Below are 18,336 nucleotides of genomic sequence, written 5' to 3'. Positions count from 1 at the left end.
TCTCTCTCTCTGTTTCTGTGTCTCTCTCTCCGTGTCTCTCTCTCTCTCTCTCTGTGTCTCTCTCTCTGTTTCTGTGTCTCTCTCTCTCTCTCTCTCTCTCTCTGTCTCTCTCTCTCTCTGTGTCTCTCTCTCTGTTTCTGTGTCTCTCTCTCTCTCTCTCTCTCTCTCTCTCTCTCTCTCTGTCTCTCTCTCTCTCTCTCTCCTCTCTCTCTCTCTCTCTCTCTCTCTCTCTCTCTCTCTCTCTCTCTCTCTCTCTCTCTCTCTCTCTCTCTCTCTCTCTCTCTCTCTCTCTCTCCTCTCTCTCTCTCTCTCTCTCTCTCTCTGGTCTCTCTCTGTTTCTGTGTCTCTCTCTCTCTCTCTCTCTCTCTCTGTGTCTCTCTCATCTCTCTCTCTCTCTCTCTCTCTCTCTCTCTCTCTCTCTCTCTCTCTCTCTCTCTCTCTCTCTCTCTCTCTCTCTCTCCTCTCTCTCTCTCTCTCTCTGCGTGTTTCTGTGTCTCTCTCTCAGGGAGACTACGATCCCGTCAAGACCCGGGTCCTCCACTTCAGGATGAACCACCACCAGCGTTGCTAAGCAAACAGAAGCAGCAGGAAGTGGAGGCCCTTCAGGAGGAAGTGACACGCCTACGCGAGCAACCTGCGCTCGCTGCAGGAGGGCGGCGCCGGCGCCCTGTTGGCGCACGCGCCAGACGACAGCGCCAACGCAGCGCACGGCGGCGCCAACCTCGCTCTCAGCCTGCCTCCGTCACAGGCGGTGCAGGGTAAGTCTCTCACACGCACGCACGCACACACACACACACACACACACACACACACACACACACACACACACACACACACACACACACACACACACACACACACACACACACACACACACACACACGTTTGTATTACTATAGATAGAGTGTCGTTTTTTTTATCATTTTTGCCATTTTTAACTGTAAGTCTAGAGCCGGAAAATGGCAGATCTGCAAGCGTACAGCACGTCACGTTTATGGGCTTGTAGATCGGCTATTTTTTGGTGCATGACACTGGCACGCAACTAAGTATAGATCTTTTGTGCCAGGGACCCCCATACAAGATTTGTGTTTAAATGTTTAAAAAAATATTCCAAATGTTAACACATTGGCTGCCATCTTTTTTTTTTTTTTTTCTACAGTAGACTGCCAGACTTTTTCAATGAAAAAATAAAATTACTCAGGAGCCGAGATACAGAATTTTTAAGTTTTAAGTAACAAGGAAGTGGATGGGAGTCTAAATCTTCGAAAAATCATATCTCCTTGGTCTTTGGGACTAATTACATTTTTTTTTTTTTTTTACTTTTATTTTGAAAAATGTTTTTTTTTGAAAGAACGCAGATCTGCGTTCTTGGCAGCGTGCGGTCTTTTGCGCAAAAGAACGCAGATCTGCGTCCATGGCAGCCAATGTGTTAATCATTTTTGCATTTTTCTTTTTTTAAATAGCACATCGTCAAGCTCACAATGTGTCGCAATGCAACACGTTGTGAGCTTGTATATCTGCTATTTTCAATGAGCCAGTATATATGGGGCTCAAGTGGTTAAACTAAATTGAATTCAAAATTAATATATCCAATATATATCCAATGTTCAAAAACAATTACATCGTTAATTGCAAGTAATTTTGTCACAATGAATCGTCAGGTAAAATGTTGTAATCGTGACAGGCCTAATGCCAATGACACAATTAACCCATTAAGACCTGGAACTGTGTCATTTTTTGATTTGAGCTAAAAAGCATTATTTTACACTTTGGCTATTCAAAAATAGCAGATATACAAGCTCATAGCGCGGCACCGAGTGCCGCGCTACGAGCTTGTAGATCTGCTATTTTTGAAAAATCGTGAAAATGTGTGCAAATCTTTGAATATATATATTTTTTTAAAGCGAACATTTTTAACTCAAATCGTTGCTTCTGGGGGTCCCTGGAACAAAGTATTTTGATGGGGGTCCGTGGCCAAATACATATAATTTTGGGGGTCCTTGACATGAAAAAGATTGAGCACCACTGATATAGAAACATAGGTTTTAGAGAAAACTGTTGAGATTTAGGAGACATGTAGAATCGGCTTCAGGTCTCAATGGGTTAAACCGGTGATCATAAGTTATATGTCTGACAATTCACCGTTAACCGTAATGGTAATCGTGACAGGCCTACTTGTGGAGCGGGGCTATTTTGGGGGCTTATGTGGTACAAATGTCTGTCTCCCTGGCCCCTGTGACCCTCCACTAAGTCTCCACACTGCATCCAATTTTCAAGTGACAACGTACTTGTCAGTTTGAGGCCTATGCGTGGCGTCCTCCGCCGGGGGAGGAGGAGTGAGGTGGAGATGTGGTTACGCGGTTCAGCTTGATGAGGACTGTCGCTTCAGACCAGATGATCTGTTCCCTTTCCAAAGTTGGATTTCAATTTAACCCAGTCGATTCGGGAACGCTTCTGTGTCATTTTTGAATTGAGCTAAAAAGCATTATTTTACACTTCGGCTATTCAAAAATAGCAGATCTACAAGCTCGTAAATCTTTTTTTTTTCTTTTTTTTTTTTAAATTTGTGCAAATCTTTGAATATATATTCTTTTAAAGCGAACATTTGTAACTCAAATCTTTGCTTCTGGGGGTCCCTGGAACTAAATATTTTGAGATGGGGGTCGGCGGCCAAATACATGCAGTATCATTTTGGGGGTCCTTGACATGAAAAAGTTTGAGCACCACTGATATAGAAACGTTTTTCAGAAAACTGTTTGTATTTAGAAGACATTTGTAGAATCAGTTTCAGGTCAGATGTGTGTGTGTGTGTGTGTGTGTGTGTGTGTGTGTGTGTGTGTGTGTGTGTGTGTGTGTGTGTGTGTGTGTGTGTGTGTGTGTGTGTGTGTGTGTGTGTGTGTGTGTGAACACATAGTGTACGCTTTTCATCTTAGGATTTAGAACAGTGGTTCTCAAAAAATAGCGGATCTACAAGCTCACAGCCTGTCACTTCGTTAAGCTCTGCAAATGTTTTGAACATTTTTGAAAACATCTTGAAAGTGTTGGCACAACACATTTTCAGATGGGGAGTCTGCGGCCGAATACATATTTTTGTGACCCCCATATTTTTGGGGGTCCAAAAGTTTGAGAACAACTGATTTAGAAAGCATTTGTAGAATTCCCCTCAGGTCTTAATGGGTTAATGCAGTTTGCAAAAAGAAAAGAAGAAAAAAAACTCCAAACTAGTAATGACTTAACCATCCAATTTGAATTGTCCTATGGATAATGCACAACAGATATGCAGTAAAGCAAACGAGCCACACACAAAAATAAACAGGAGCATTTTCCATTACCATCGGTGCACTAATTGGATTTTGGTACAAAAAATAAAAAAGTGAGTTGTAATTAGCTTAAGTGCTTATCGGCCTGCAAAATAATTGTAATTTGTAATGGAAGCGCTTTTGAACACTACACGGTTGACGCACCCTTTATTAGCCGTGAGCAGTCTGTCTCTCCATCAGCGTGTTGAGGTTTCACTACCCAGCGTTGGCAGGGTTATTGCATCAGTGAAATGGTCTCTGTCTCTCTGTCTCTCTCTCTCTCTCTCTCTCTCTTTGTCTCTCCCTCTCTCTGTCTCTCTGTCTATAACGTCTGCCTCCCCCCTACTCTCTCTGTCTCACTGACGGAGCGATTTTCTCTGGTATCTCCTTTACTTTCTTCATACATTAACACCCTACTTGATCATACTACAGCATCACACAAAAGCATCAAAAGTAGCAGATCCGCAAGCTTGTAGATCTACTTTTGCTGTTTAATCTGAATCCGAAACGCTAACGGTTTCCGACACGTGAGGTTTCCACCCGACGGAGACGATATGTGATGTCGAGTGATTTGCGCTGACAAAATGCGTTCACCTTTAGAAAAACGTGTAAAACCCCATATTAGCCTGAGAGGCACAATTACTTAACACATCGGGTGCCAAACACGGTCTGAACCGTGTGTTTACTTAGTGGCGGTTCCGAAGCTTCGGTGCCAAACACGGTCTGAACCGTGATTTCAGTCTTTTTGTTTTTTTCGTTTTTCTCCGCGCGGGCGGGGCTAGAGCAGCTCTGGGAGCACCCATTGTAATCCTGCGAAGGAAGTGCCAGATCACTCACCGGATTTTTTTTTTTTCCCCCCATCCGTTTCCTGTCTATTTCCTACTTTGAAACGCCTATATATCCGAATCTGTTTCCTGTGGGGAAAACCGGTCATGCGCGACCCCCCCCCCCCCCCCCCCCCCCCCCGTTGTAACCCGCGAGGGGAATGTTATGGTTCCAGGCAGTAGCCAGGCCCATGGCAGAACATGAATCGATGCTTTTTTTGCGTGGATTTGCTTGTAACGCACGCGGAAACTTTAAACAGCAAAGCGCAGTCAATGGGGAGAATGCTGGCACCCACGGTAAGTTGTTATGAAAAAATGCTGGCACCCGATGTGTTAAAAGGTTGAAATAGGCAGGACACCAATTGAGAAATAAGTCTGAAAGAAAGAAAAAAAAAGCAAGTCGATACGGGGCAGTCTAAGGTAAAATGGAGGAAAAGGCCTTTATTAAAACAAATGCTGCTGACCTCGAGAAGGTCTTCATCTCCCGGTCAAAAATGAAGGTTTTTCCCTCAGTTTTACCTTTTGAGTGCTCCAGGATCGTCTGTTTTTTTCCCTCATGTTTTATCTTGTCTGACCCAGGAGCCCCACTGACGCGTTTAAGTACTTTTTTTTTTTATTGATGCCAAATAAAACGTTTTACCGCTCAAGCCCTATTTCATACTATCAAAATGTTTTCAAACTCATTGTGTACTTGTCGATTTCCTTTTTTGTTTGGGGGCCGGGGGGGGGGGGGGGGGGGGGGGGGCGCTTGTTGAGAAATAATTGTCCAACTATAATGACACGGCCAAAACAGGCTTGTCAGGTTGAATATTGTTAAATTATATATTGTTAGGGTACTGCCATTGAATATGTCTCGTCAAAAAGGCAAACCAGGGAGGCGAGATACAGGCCTTTTTTCCAAATCGTTTAACAAGGAAGTGAATGGTGGAAGGAAATCTTTTTATCACTTGATCTCCTGGATGTGTGTGTGTCTGAGGAATAAATGGTCACTCATGTGTTACAGAAGAGCGCCATCTGGTTTGGGCTTTGGACAAAAAAAAAACCACGTCAATGGCAGAGAATGAGTTAACATAACGTCTCTGTTGGGTGGAAAACTTTTCACTTAACTCATTCAGTGCCAAGCTTATTTATTCATGTTTATGGAATTTTGGCTCTGAGTGCCACAGCCAAAATTCATTGTAAAAAAAAAGTGCTTAGGAAGCGAGATACAGCCTTTTTAAGTTATAGGTTAAACAAGGAGTGGATGGAGCAGCAAATCTTCAAATCATCATATCTTGGGTTCTGAACATGTTTTTCCCATTAAAAAAAAAAAAAAACTTTTATTTTGATTTTTTTTTTGGATTTTTTTTGTATGACGAATTTGACGGATTGTGGCGCTCTGGGCGTCAGGCCACGTGACGGATTTGACGGATTGTGGCACTCAATGAGTTAATTGTTTTCAGAAAAGATTTCTTTAGCTACTTTTGTGTGACACACTATGTAGTATGACGAAGCAGGGCATTCATTTACAAAAGAACCCCAAAAAAAAAAGTATGAAATATGGAGGCAAGAGGTTTCGGTAATGATATTACAGGCTATTGTGTCTCTGTGAGGAAACTACGGACAGGATCAGCTCAGTCTGAGCGGAGCCATCTCACGCTGTCTCCATCACCCACAATTATTAACCCATTGAGACCTGAGGCCGCGTCTAAAAAAATTCAAAATCCTAAAAATTTTTCGGAAAAAGACATAAAAAAATAATTTTCACGATTTTTCAAAAATAGCAGATCTACAAGCTCGTAGCGCGGCACTCGGTGCCGCGCTATGAGCTTGTATATCTGCTATTTTTGAATAGCCAAAGACATCTAAAGTGACACAGATGCGTTCCAGGTATCAATGGGTTAAATTGTCCCAGGCCCGATGCCCATTACCGTTATTGCACTGTTGTCGAGTAATGGCATGTGTGTGTGTGCGTGTGTGTGTGTGTGTGTGTGTGTGTGTGTGTGTGTGCGTGTGTGTGTGTAAGTAAGTTTCAGCGGCACTTCCCTCTGTCGAGAGTGGCGGGCGACTGAATAATATCGGTAAATGGTCTGCATTTGTATTAGCGGCTTTTATACAAAGAGCTTTACAAGTAGGGAAGTGCATGACTGACCGAAATCCAATTACAATATTCTACTGTCCTGGCACATTTTCTTGTAGTGAAAAATGGGGTGATTTAAAATATTCTAAGTTTAAAGGTAGGGTAAGTGATTTTCTTTGGTAAAAATAAGTGTTATATTCAGTAGCTATATATTCTAATAGTACTCATTGCTATAGAGTGTTTGTTCAGTATAAGGAGTTCCCATGTCTCCCCAGCTCTTTACACATTGGGTGCCAAAACCGTATATATACGTTTTTTGCAATACTTACATGGAGTGCCAAAACCGTATATATACGTTTTTTGAAAAAAAAAAAAAAAAATGAAAAAAAAAAAAAAAAAATCATTTTTTTTTTTTCAATTTTTTTTTTTTTTTTACCTTCTAAGCCCCAGGAGATATCATTTTCCGAAGATTTTGACTCCAATCCACTTTCTGGTTAACTTATGACTTCAAAAGCCTGTATCTCGGCTCCTAAAAAAATGGTTAAAAACCCTGGCACTCAGTGTACTCTGTTTTTAAAAAAACCTGGCACCCAATGTGTGCCAGGTGCCAGGCAAAAATGCATTTTCAGGTCAGAATACCAATTGTATCCTATCAGGATATAGAACTCAGACAGGATACAGATTAAACAAGTGGAATTGGAAGTTATGAGCAGACAACATGGGAACTGAAACACGATGAAAATGAAGCTGATGAATGGGTACTCTCTCCTGATTGGCTGACATTTTCTCACCTACCTGAAACTGTTCTGTTTATCAAAGAGCTGGAGATACAGGGCGACCCCTGTTACTGAACAAACACTATAGGAATGATTACTATCAGAATATAGTACTTTAACCTTTTAACCCATTAATACCTGGAACGCATCTGTGTCACTTTAAATTTCTTTTGCTATTCAAAAATATCAGATATACAAGCTCATAGCGCGGCACCGAGTGCCGCGCTATGAGCTTGTAGATCTGATATTTTTGAAAAATCGTGAAAACAATATTTTTGGGGATTTTTTTCACAAAACTGTTAGGATTTAGAAAATTCTTAGAAGCGCCCTCAGGTCTTAAAGGGTAACAAAGACACTTTTTGTTTCATCACTCACCCTACCTTTAGATTTAACTAAGGCGGTCGACGCCCGTTGGGAACGCATGCCCGTTTGGATAAGCAAACCAGTTGTACCCGTTGTCTTAGTGCAGTGCCCATCTAACTACAACTGCAGGAGACCTCTGTGTGCGTGTGTATCTGTCCTTCTCGTATCTGTAGAAACCGCCTGTCTGACCGCTCGACATCAAAGAGAGGTTCCTGTCCGACAGCAACGATATGCTATGCTGTGCACCTTGCAGATTTGTGCAGGTCATCATTATCACCTTGGTTACTGAAACATGGCTAACAAGAAGTCAAGTGGTACAGCAATGGAGGATTGCTACAGGGAGTGAGGTAGAGTGTGCAGAGGTGCGTTTTCAGACCGCTGTGTAAAAAGGGGGAAGTGAGTGTTGCAGTCCTGGCTAGAAGGGAGGTCATTCCACAGCCTGCGAGCCTGGAGGGAGACGAGTCTAGAGCAGTGCTTTTCAACCCTTTGCATAGCAAGGTCCATTATTTATTCGGCATTTGAGCCACGGAGCACCGTTTCATGAGATTTAACCTCTCAGACCCAAGACTTGGAATATTTTGTTGCCGTTGGATACGATTTTGTCTGCTGTGTTGATGTCGGTACCATAGGAGAGATAACACAGCCAAACGTTGATCAAAATAACAATCCTTTAATTAAGTAATGCAGATTTTTAACAATGATTAAACTCTTGAGAGCGTGCAATTTTACGCTCTCAAGAGTTAAAGACATATAAAGGTCCATTTGGTTACCAACTCTCCATCATGTAGCTGGGGACCACCTGGAACCCCCCTCAAGGACCACTGGTGGTTCCCCCGGACCACTGGTTGAGAACCGCAGGTCTAGAGGACATGGTGCGATGGCCAGGGTGTCTCAGGGAAGAGAAGGGCATATTATAGGTACCGTGTGTCCCGTGTTAGCTGTGTGGGTAATGGTGTGTGTGTGTGTGTGTGTGTGAGCCAGAGTGGGAGGAATGTATAGTTGTGACAGGGTTAAATATTTAATTGGAGTTCAGAACAGAGCAAGTCTGCAGACTTAATTTATCTCCTGAGAGCCACATGAACACTCTCTTTCTTTCTCTCTCTCTTTCTCCCCCCCTCCCTCCCTCTCTCCCTGTGTGTGTCTCTCGCCCACAGAGTACGGAACCCACAGGCATATTGTCTTATTGTTTTGCGTGGTGACAGGCTAGTCTCTCATCAACAGACAATGAATAAATAAAACCTGCTTATTATTGGAACTGAGCACCCCCCCCTCCCCCCCAACACACACGCACACACACACACACACACACACGCACACACACACACACGCACACACACACGTACACACGTACACACGTACACGCACACACGCACACACGCCCCTCTCTTTCTGGCTCCTTGTCTCTGTCTTCACTCCTTCTTGTCACTCTTGTCTTGTATATTGTCCTTCCAAACCTAATCTTCTTCACACCTGGACCTGTGTGCCGTCTCTGTGATTGTTCGTTTGACGTGATATTGGCGTGGTAATCAATCAACCTGGTTTCTGGTGTCTCGCCGTCAAAGAAAGGAAAACAAAAAAAAGAAACTGTATTCACACTTGAATCCATCTAGTGTCTACAGAAACAATAGGCTCTATGCACAGCAGCCATATTGGGAATGAATTGGGGCCCCTTCCTTACTTCCTTCACATGTGTTACCAATGATACTAATTAAGGCTCTGTACCGTTTAGTGTGGCATAGTGGTTGTCTTATTTTCAAGGACCCCCATAACTCTGAGAGTGTACAAATGGAACCAAATGGACCCTTACGGGTCCGTTTGGTTCCATTTGTACACTCTCAGAGCTACACACCCACCATAAGGGGCCATTTGGGAACCAAAATGGAGCGTTTCTAGTGAGCCAACATGCACAATATCAGCACCCTGACCAGAATGGAACAGAGCCTTCATTAGTATCATTGGTAACACCTGTGAAGGAAGTAAGAAGAAGCCCAATTTCTTTCCAATATGGCCGCTGTGCATAGAGCCTATTGTGGGTCCTATCCCTTCAACAGTATGTTGAAGGCATAGGCTCCACATGCGAAAGATGTGACGCGATTCAGAATGGGATTGATTTGGTTTAGGGATGCCACCGAATATTCGAATTTTCGAATATTCGTTACAGTCTCCATAATCGAAAATGATTTTTAAAATTCGATTTTAATTATATATTTTTTTTATTAATATTTTTAAAAAAAAAATTTTTTTTTTACTTTTTACTTTTTTTTTTTTTTACTTTTTACTTTTGTATGCCTTAGTTTCAATCAAAATATATGCTAATACTAATAATAGTAATATTATAGTCTTAATAATTCTAAATGGCCACAGTTTCAGAGCGTTTCACTGTTTCAGCCCAGCCCAAACATGAACTCTGCAGCCGCACTGAGGCCCCTGCTGGAAAGCATCCCAGCCCAAACATTAACGTAACTAATAATTGGGCCGCGCAACCCGGAAATGACCATCATAATGCTAAAACAGGAGCAAAAAAAAAAAAAAATGTAAAAAAAAAAAAAAAAATTTTTTTTTGAAAAATATTTTTCAAAAAACGGCGCCGTCGAATAATCGAAAAATATTCGCCAGGGCTGTCCGAATTTCGAATTGGCTGAAGGTCAGATTGTGGCATCCCTAATTTGGTTTAAGAAAAGATCAAGGACATTCGACATCTATGAATGATTTCTAATGTCTTTTTGGATCAGTAATGTTTTTTTTAGTTTCCTGTGAAACAAAGCTGTGAGAGGGCGAGCACGACCCCCAGAAAAGCTTTTGAGAGACAGCAGCCCCCCCCCAAGACCCCTGAGGGATCAATTAATGGCAAAAAAAAGTCTGAAAGTCTTTCTGGAAACTCTGGCTTCGTGGGTGGGAGGGTGTGGGGGTGGGCTGGGCTGGCGGGGCAATGTTCTACTCTGACAGTGCTTTGATTTACTGACTAAACATTCAGACATACACGCGCGTGTGCACACACACACACACACACACACACACAAACACACACACACACACACACACACACACACACACACACACACACACACACACACACACACACACACACACACACACACACACACACACACACACATATTTAGTTGATGTGTTCCCTAGTCGATCGGTGGTAAATTAACCCATTAAGACCTGTGGCCGGTTCTACAAATGCCTTCTAAACCAGTAGTTCTCAAACTTGTTCGTGCCAAGGACCCCCAAAATGATATGTATATGGCCACGGACCCCCCCACCTGAAAATGTTTTGTGCCAGGGACCCCCAGAATAGAAGATTTGTGTTAAAAGACAAAAAATTGGAATACTTTTTTATTTATTTATTTGTTTCAAACACTTACAAGATTTTTCAAAAATGTTCAAAAATAGCCAACGCTAAAACATCTAAAAGGTAGCCAACGCTAAAACATCTAAAAGGTAGCCAACGCTAAAACATCTAAAAGGGTTTCCCGGTTGGAATGGGTTAACAGGCGTTTTGGGGCGTCTTGACAGCTGCCAACCAATGACGGTCTCGTCAACCATCCATAACTCTGCCAACAATGATCATCAACTCTGACTGACAGTCTGCCCCAGTCACCAAAGATAGACACTCTCTCTCTCTCTCTCTCTCTCTCTCTCTCTCTCTCTCTCTCTCTCTCTCTCTCTCTCTCTCTCTCTCTCTCTCTCTCTGCCCCTCCCTCCCTCTCTCTCACACACACACACACACACACAGCTTATAGCCTCTGACCATGTAGTTTGCATGTGAGTGAGTGGGTGGGTGAGTGGGTGTAAAATGGAGGAGATGAAGTTATAGGTGAAGAAGAGGGCAAGGTGGGAAGATGTAATTGTCAGTAATGGCATTGGGGAACCTGACTCATGAATAAAATGCACAATTACAGTCACTCCTATAACGGCCCCTTAGTTGATACATGGATGTTCTGTGCGTGTGCGTGTGCGTGTGCGTGTGTGTGTGTGTGTGTGTGTGTGTGTGTGTGTGTGTGTGTGTGTGTGTGTGTGTGTGCGTGCGTGTGAATTGCAGAGTGTCAGAGATGTTTTAATAAGAGTTGATGACGGCAGTGGGCACAGGGACGTCATCGTGGGGAGCTGAACACGGGGAGTCGAGCTCCTGATACCATCACACAGAATGCATTCAGTGGTGCAAAGAAAATATACTCCCGCTTTATTACGTATAGCAATACCACAGTGTAGAGATACTCTGTTACACGTAAAAGGCCTGTAAATGTAAATGTTCACTACGTATTGGCATCAAAATACATATTTTACATAAATACACAAAAACCTTTTCCTCAAGCCAAACTGGCTTTGACTTGTTGGGGGGTTAATGTATGTTTTGTAATAATAATCTAATCTATCTACAAAGTAACTTGTAACTAAAGTTTTCAAATAGCTGACGTTGAGTAAAAATCACACCCAGTGTGAAGAGAGTGGTGCCTTTGAATTAGTGTAACTGGTTGCATCCTTGTGTTGCAATCAGCTGCAGCTGTTGAGGCCGTGCTCAAACGGACGGACGGACGGACCCACACGGTCAAGAGTAAGAAAAAAAATCACACCCTGTGTGAAGGAAGCGGTGCCTTTGATGAGTGGCCTCCTGGTGGCGCTATAATAGGGCGGGGCGGGGCTTAAGCAATTAATGCTCGTCCCTATTGGTGGTGTAAGTCCACATACCAAATTTGGACTTGGTGGCATGCTGCAAACTGGAGTTATAGCTGTTTAAAGCCAGTGGCCTCCTGGTGGCGCTATAATAGGGCGGGGCGGGGCTTCAGCAGTCAATGCTCGTCCCTATTGGTGGTCTAAGTCCACATACCAAATTTGGACTTGCTGGCATGCTGCGAACTGGAGTTATAGCTGTTTAAAGCCCGTGCTCAAACGGACAGACGGACATACGGACGGACAAAGTCAAGCTTAGAGCGGTTGGCACCGCTAACAATTACCTCTGATATGTAGTGGAGTAGAAGCCTAATGAGTTGAACATGTAAATACTCACCTTCCGCCACTAGAGGCACCGCCAGCAGAGTAGACTTGAGATTGTTTCCTTCCTCTATTAGCCACAGAAGAAAGTATTATGGTGATGGCTCAGCAAACGTTACAGAACACACAATTACAAACATATCTATACCACCGCGCTCTGGCCATAACCCATTAACCCATTGAGACCTGGAACGCATCTGTGTCATTTTTTTGATTTGAGCAAAAAATCATTATTTTACACTTTGGGCTATTCAAAAATAGCAGATCTACAAGCTCGTAGCGCGGCACAGAGTGCCGCGCTACGAGCTTGTAGATCTGCTATTTTTGAAAAATTGTGAAAATATGTGCAAATCTTTGAATATATATTGTTTTAAAGCGAACATTTTAACTCAAATCTTTGCTTCTGGGGGGTCCCTGGAACAACATATTTTTAGATGGGGGGTCCGTGGCCAAATACATATCATGTTGGGGGTCCTTGACACGAAAAAGTTTGAGAACCACTGATATAGCAACATACTGGTTAGCCGAAAACGACTTGTCACCTTGAGGCATTATGGAAGAATAAAACAAAATGCAAATAATCTGTGCCAAAAGCATCAGGTGGAAACCTCATTATGTCCAAAACAGTTACTTTTCAGGATCCAAGTAAAGCGCCGCGTTTCGAGCTTGTATATCTGCTACTTTGTATACTTTTGTGTGACGCTGTACTGGCTGTAGTATGGGAAGGGGTAGTAGGGAATTAATTTACGATAAAACACAACACGTTAGAATACGGAGATAAGAGATTTCAGCCCGACAGCAACGATATAGGGCTTAAGTGGTTAAGAGTGTAAATATTTAACCAAATGGATCCGTAAGGGTGCATTATCTATTTATTGAGTTAACTCATTGAGACCTGGAACTGTGTCATTTTTAGATTTGAGCTAAAACACATTATTTTACACTTTTGGCTATTCAAAAATAGCAGATCTACAAGCTCATAGCGCGGCACTCGGTGCCGCGCTATGAGCTTGTAGATCTGCTATTTTTGTTGCAACAACATATCCATCCGTGTTAACTATTTTATGCAGCGAACACACATAAATAATTCCCCTCCTTTAATGAACCGTGTGCGTGTGTGTGTGCGTGTGTGTGTGTGTGTGTGTGTGTGTGTGTGTGTGTGTGTGTGTGTGTGTGTGTGTGTGTGTGTGTGTGTGTGTGTGTGTGTGTGTGTGTGTGTGTGTGTGTGTGTGTGTGTGTGTGTGTGTGTGTGTGTGTGTGTGTGTGTGCGCGCCCACTGCTCAGACAAACTCATTGCTCTTCCCCCTGCTCCAATCAAAGTCTCTCAAATTAGGGTAATTATCACAAATTGATATTTTCCAGCTGCTTTTGGAGGTGCACCCCCACGTCCCTGCCTCCTCCTATAACGGTACCTCCTCCTCCACAGTCACGATTCCTCCTCACCGCCAGGCTGAAAGGAGAGAGAGAGGCCGCTGAGTGATTTAACCACTCTCTTTCTAATAGTGTTTCTAAACCCTTAACCCTTTAAGACCTGAAGCCGATTCTTACTAATGTCTTCTAAATCCCAACAGTTTTCTGAAAAACCTATGTTTCTATATCAGTGGTGCTCAAACTTTTTCATGTCAAGGACCCCCAAAATTATATGTATTTGGCCGCGGACCCCCATCTCAAAATATGTTGTTCCAGGGACCCCCAGAAGCAAAGAGTTGAGTTGTTCGCTTTAAAATAATACATATATTCAATTTGCACACATTTTCACGATTTTTCAAAAATAGCAGATCTACAAGCTCGTGGCGCGGCACTCGGTGCCGCGCCACAAGCTTGTATATCTGCTATTTTTGAATAGCCAATGTGTAAAATAATGCTTTTTAGCTCAAATGAAAACGTGACACAGATGCGTTCCAGGTATTAATGGGTTAACCCACCAAGACCGGGAACGCATCTGTGACATTTTAGATTTTTTTTTGCGAAACCATTATTTTATCGGCTACTTTGGGCTATTCAAAAATAGCAGATCTACAAGCACCGAGTGCCGCGCTACTAAAGATCAGCATTTCTTTTTCTCGTGATTTCTTTTTTGCAAATCTTTGAATATATATATATATATTTTTAAAGCAACATTCTTTACTCAAATCTTTGCTTCTGGGGATTCTACAAATGTCGTCTAAATACTATTTTTTTTTTCTTTTTAAATGTATGTTGCCATAATAATCAGCAGTTCTCGAACTTTTTTCATGTCAAGGACCCCCAAAATGATATGTATTTGCCCCCAATCTCAAAATATTTTGCTCCATGGACCCCCAAAATGTATATATATTCAACGATAACAAAAAAAAATCACACCCAGTGTGAAGTGGGCGGTGTGTGGTCATCACAACATGACTCACTTAAAAAAAAGGATAAACGACTTTTTTTTAAGTCCATACTGCTATTCATAGGGCTGCACATGTGTCATGTGTTTCGCTAGCCAATCACAGTCCTGAATTTGCAAAGTCAGCCAATCACATTACAGCTAGTGGTGATGACACTAGCTGTAATGTGATTGGCTGACTTTGCAAAAGTATAGATTTGCATTGACTGTGGAAGGGTTAGGGGTGTAGACTGCGTTGTAGACTATTTGCCAATCACGGTGCAGGATTGGTCAGTGTCCAAAACTCACTTATAGGGGGCGGTTACACCGCCCCAAAAATAGCCACAGAAATCTTAAAATGACAGTCACTACAGATGCGTTCCCGGATTGAATGGGTTAATGATTAGATGAGCAGAGCCTGGCCGGTACATTATTCCATACAGAGCTGTCAGTGGATCGCTGTATGACTCAGATCAGGGACTTTGGAGTGAGTCAGCTTTCAGCTGCATGGAAGGTGATGATGTGAAGAGAAAAGTAGCAGATCTACAAGCTTTTGAGCTTGTAGATCTGCTACTTTTGCGGTTTTATTTTTATTTGAATCCTGAAAAGTAACCATTTTGGACTTATCATGAAGGTTCCACGATATAGCCCCCCCTCACCCCCCCTTAGTTCATTTCCAACTTAAAAGGAAACATACTGTATACATATGCTCATGCATTTATGCATTCGCTGCCTGAATTTTACCTTCACATTGCCTAGCCCATTGACCCCCTGTCTCCCCATGGAGACAGGGGGTCCCCACCAAAAGTAGTTAATATACAGCGTCACAATAATTTTAACCACTTTATCCATTTACTGTATCTGTTGGCTATTCAAAACCTACAAGCTCAGTTTGTGCATTTTTAGCGGCGCTAGCCGCTCTATACCTTTAGGTATAGATCGGGTCCTGCTCTATACCTGACTTTGTCCGTGTTCACCGTCAACGCTCTGATTGGTCAGACCCGTCAACGCTCTGATTGGTCAGACCCGTCAACGCTCTGATTGGTCAGACCCGTCAACGCTCTGATTGGTCAGACCCGCCAACGCTCTGATTGGTCAGACCCGCCAACGCTCTGATTGGTCAGACCCGTCAATGCTCTGATTGGTCAGACCCGTCAATGCTCTGATTGGTCAGACCCGTCAACGCTCTGATTGGTCAGACCCGTCAACGCTCTGATTGGTCAGACCCGTCAACACTCTGATTGGTCAGACCCGTCAACGCTCTGATTGGTCAGACCCGTCAACGCTCTGATTGGTCAGACCCGTCAACGCTCTGATTGGTCAGACCCGTCAACAAAGTGATTGGTCAAGCTTCACGTGACACATGGCTATAAACACATTATAAACATACATATCGATGACAAATTGTATCAAAGGCGCCGCTACCTTCACACAGGGTGTGATTTTTTCTTTACATACATTTTCTCTTCTGGGGGTCCCTTGCACAAACTCTTTTCAGATGGGGGTCAGTAGCCAAATACATATCAATTTGGGGGTCCTTGACACGAAAAAAAAGTCCAGAGCCACAGAGCCGACCGCCATGCCCATATTTGGGCATGTCAATATACAAGGTATGGGCATATACAATGACATCAGGGGCCTCCATATATGGGTATAAAAGGTACAAGGACTGATGGATACAGAACTCTCCATATATGGGCATCAGGGACACAGGTAGACAGACAGATACAGAGATCTCTATATACAAATCAAGCCAAGTTTATTTCTATAGCACATTTAACCCATTGAGACCTGGAACTGTCTCATTTTTAGATTTGAGCTAAAAAGCATTATTTCACACATTGGGCTATTCAAAAATAGCAGATATACAAGCTCGTAGCGCGGCACCGAGTGCCGCGCTACGAGCTTGTAGATCTGCTATTTTTGAAAAATCGTGAAAATGTGTGCAAATCTTTGAATATATATATTTTTAAAGCGAACATTTTTAACTCAAATCTTTGCTTCTGGGGGGTCCCTGGAACAAAATATTTTGATGGGGGTCGGCAACCAAATACATATAATTGTGGGGGTCCTTGACATGAAAAAGATTGAGCACCACTGATATAGAAACATACGTTTTTCAGAAAATTGTTGGGATTTAGGAGACATGTAGAATCGGCTTCAGGTCTCAATGGGTTAATAATTGTGACAGGCCTAACTGTCCTGTAAGTGAGTGTCTTAACTAACCTAAACGTAACGTCCCCGCGCCGCGCAGACCTCCGCAAGCAGCTGGAGAGCGCCGAGCTGAAGAACCGCAGGCTGAAGGAGGTGTTCCAGATGAAGATCCAGGAGTTCCGCACCGTGTGCTACATGCTGACGGGCTACCAGATGGACCCCACCACCGAGAACCACTACAGGCTCACCTCTGTGTACGCCGAGCACATGGACGACTCGCTGCTCTTCAAGAAGGTACTGTACGCGCGCACAGACACACACACACACACACACACACATACAGGGCTCCCTCAAGAGATCTTGTATCTCAGTGGGATTTTACCTGTATACATGAAGGTCAAATAAAACACACACACACACACACACACACACACACACACACACACACACACACACACACACACACACGCCTGTCTGCCTACATATGCATCGCCACACGCCTGTTAAAATGGCAAAATAAATGGTGCATTTATATCGTGCCCTTTATCCAAAGGGATTTACATTCACACACACACACACACACGCACGCACGCACGCACGCACGCACGCACGCACGCACGCACGCACGCACGCACGCACGCGCGCACATTGATATGCTGACGGCATAGGAAACGGTACGACTCACCGACCCGTTCGCCGGGAGCAGTTATATGGGCTTAACAGTTAAGTCTTGCTCAAGGACGCTGCGATATACTAACACAAGGGGTGGTGGTGGGGGGGGGGGCTTGGGAATCGAACCGGGAGCCTTTTCCGAGACTCGCTTCTCTCTCTGCACGGTGCCTGCCTGTGCATGCTGTTCGGGAACTCACCACAAACATGCTGTGTTTATAGAGTACGACCATATGGGCAAACTCCCCACCCATTAACACCGGGGAAATGCATCTGTCATTTTAGATTTGAACCACTTTTAACCATTATCTTATACTTTGGGGCTATTCAAAAAAATAGCAGATCTACAAGCTCATAGCGCGGCACTCGCTATGAGCTTGTATATCTTCTATTTTTTGTTATATGACACAGTCGCTCGAGTTTGTCTTGGGGCATTGATAGCACACTGGAGTAAGAGCCTTGTTGCGCCATGTGATTGCTATAGTCCTGGAAATGGGTTGAAAATACTGGATCGTTATGGAAAGTTGTGGTAAAGTTTTGAAAATGTGTTGTTAAAAATGGGTGGGAACCCCGAACAGACTTGAACGACGCACAGCAACGAGGACTAAAAAAAAAACACTTGCATAAAACAGAGGCTCCGTCTCCCCCATCAGAATATGTATGGAGACGGCTAATTTATCTCGTGTGCATGGACTACAACAGGTTTGTAATTCACACCCGGCTCCGACGAGTCCAATTAGTCTCTGTTTCGGGCCAGGTGTGTCTGCTTAAATCAGCCATCCTCCTCCCTATAGTACAGCTAACGTTCATACCTTTTTTTCACTGCGGTAAGAAAAAAAATGCC

The 18,336-nt window shown here is 43.3% G+C and overlaps 1 protein-coding gene across 1 annotated transcript in view; it reads left to right on the top strand.

Annotated features, from left to right (window-relative positions):
• mad1l1 (mitotic arrest deficient 1 like 1) overlaps positions 1–18,336 on the top strand; it is a 187,212-nt gene that overhangs the window by 93,872 nt on the left and 75,004 nt on the right. The window contains 4 exon segments of the mRNA XM_084075417.1: positions 506–553; positions 556–630; positions 632–758; positions 16,924–17,117. Coding sequence (XP_083931543.1) covers positions 506–553; positions 556–630; positions 632–758; positions 16,924–17,117 — 444 coding nt within the window.

This window comes from Gymnoscopelus microlampas (genome assembly GCF_963454915.1).
Source record: "Gymnoscopelus microlampas genome assembly, chromosome: 2".
Taxonomy (NCBI): Eukaryota; Metazoa; Chordata; class Actinopteri; order Myctophiformes; family Myctophidae; genus Gymnoscopelus; species Gymnoscopelus microlampas.
The sequence above is the reverse complement of the archived record's forward strand: the minus strand, read 5'-3'. Positions and strand labels throughout refer to the sequence as shown.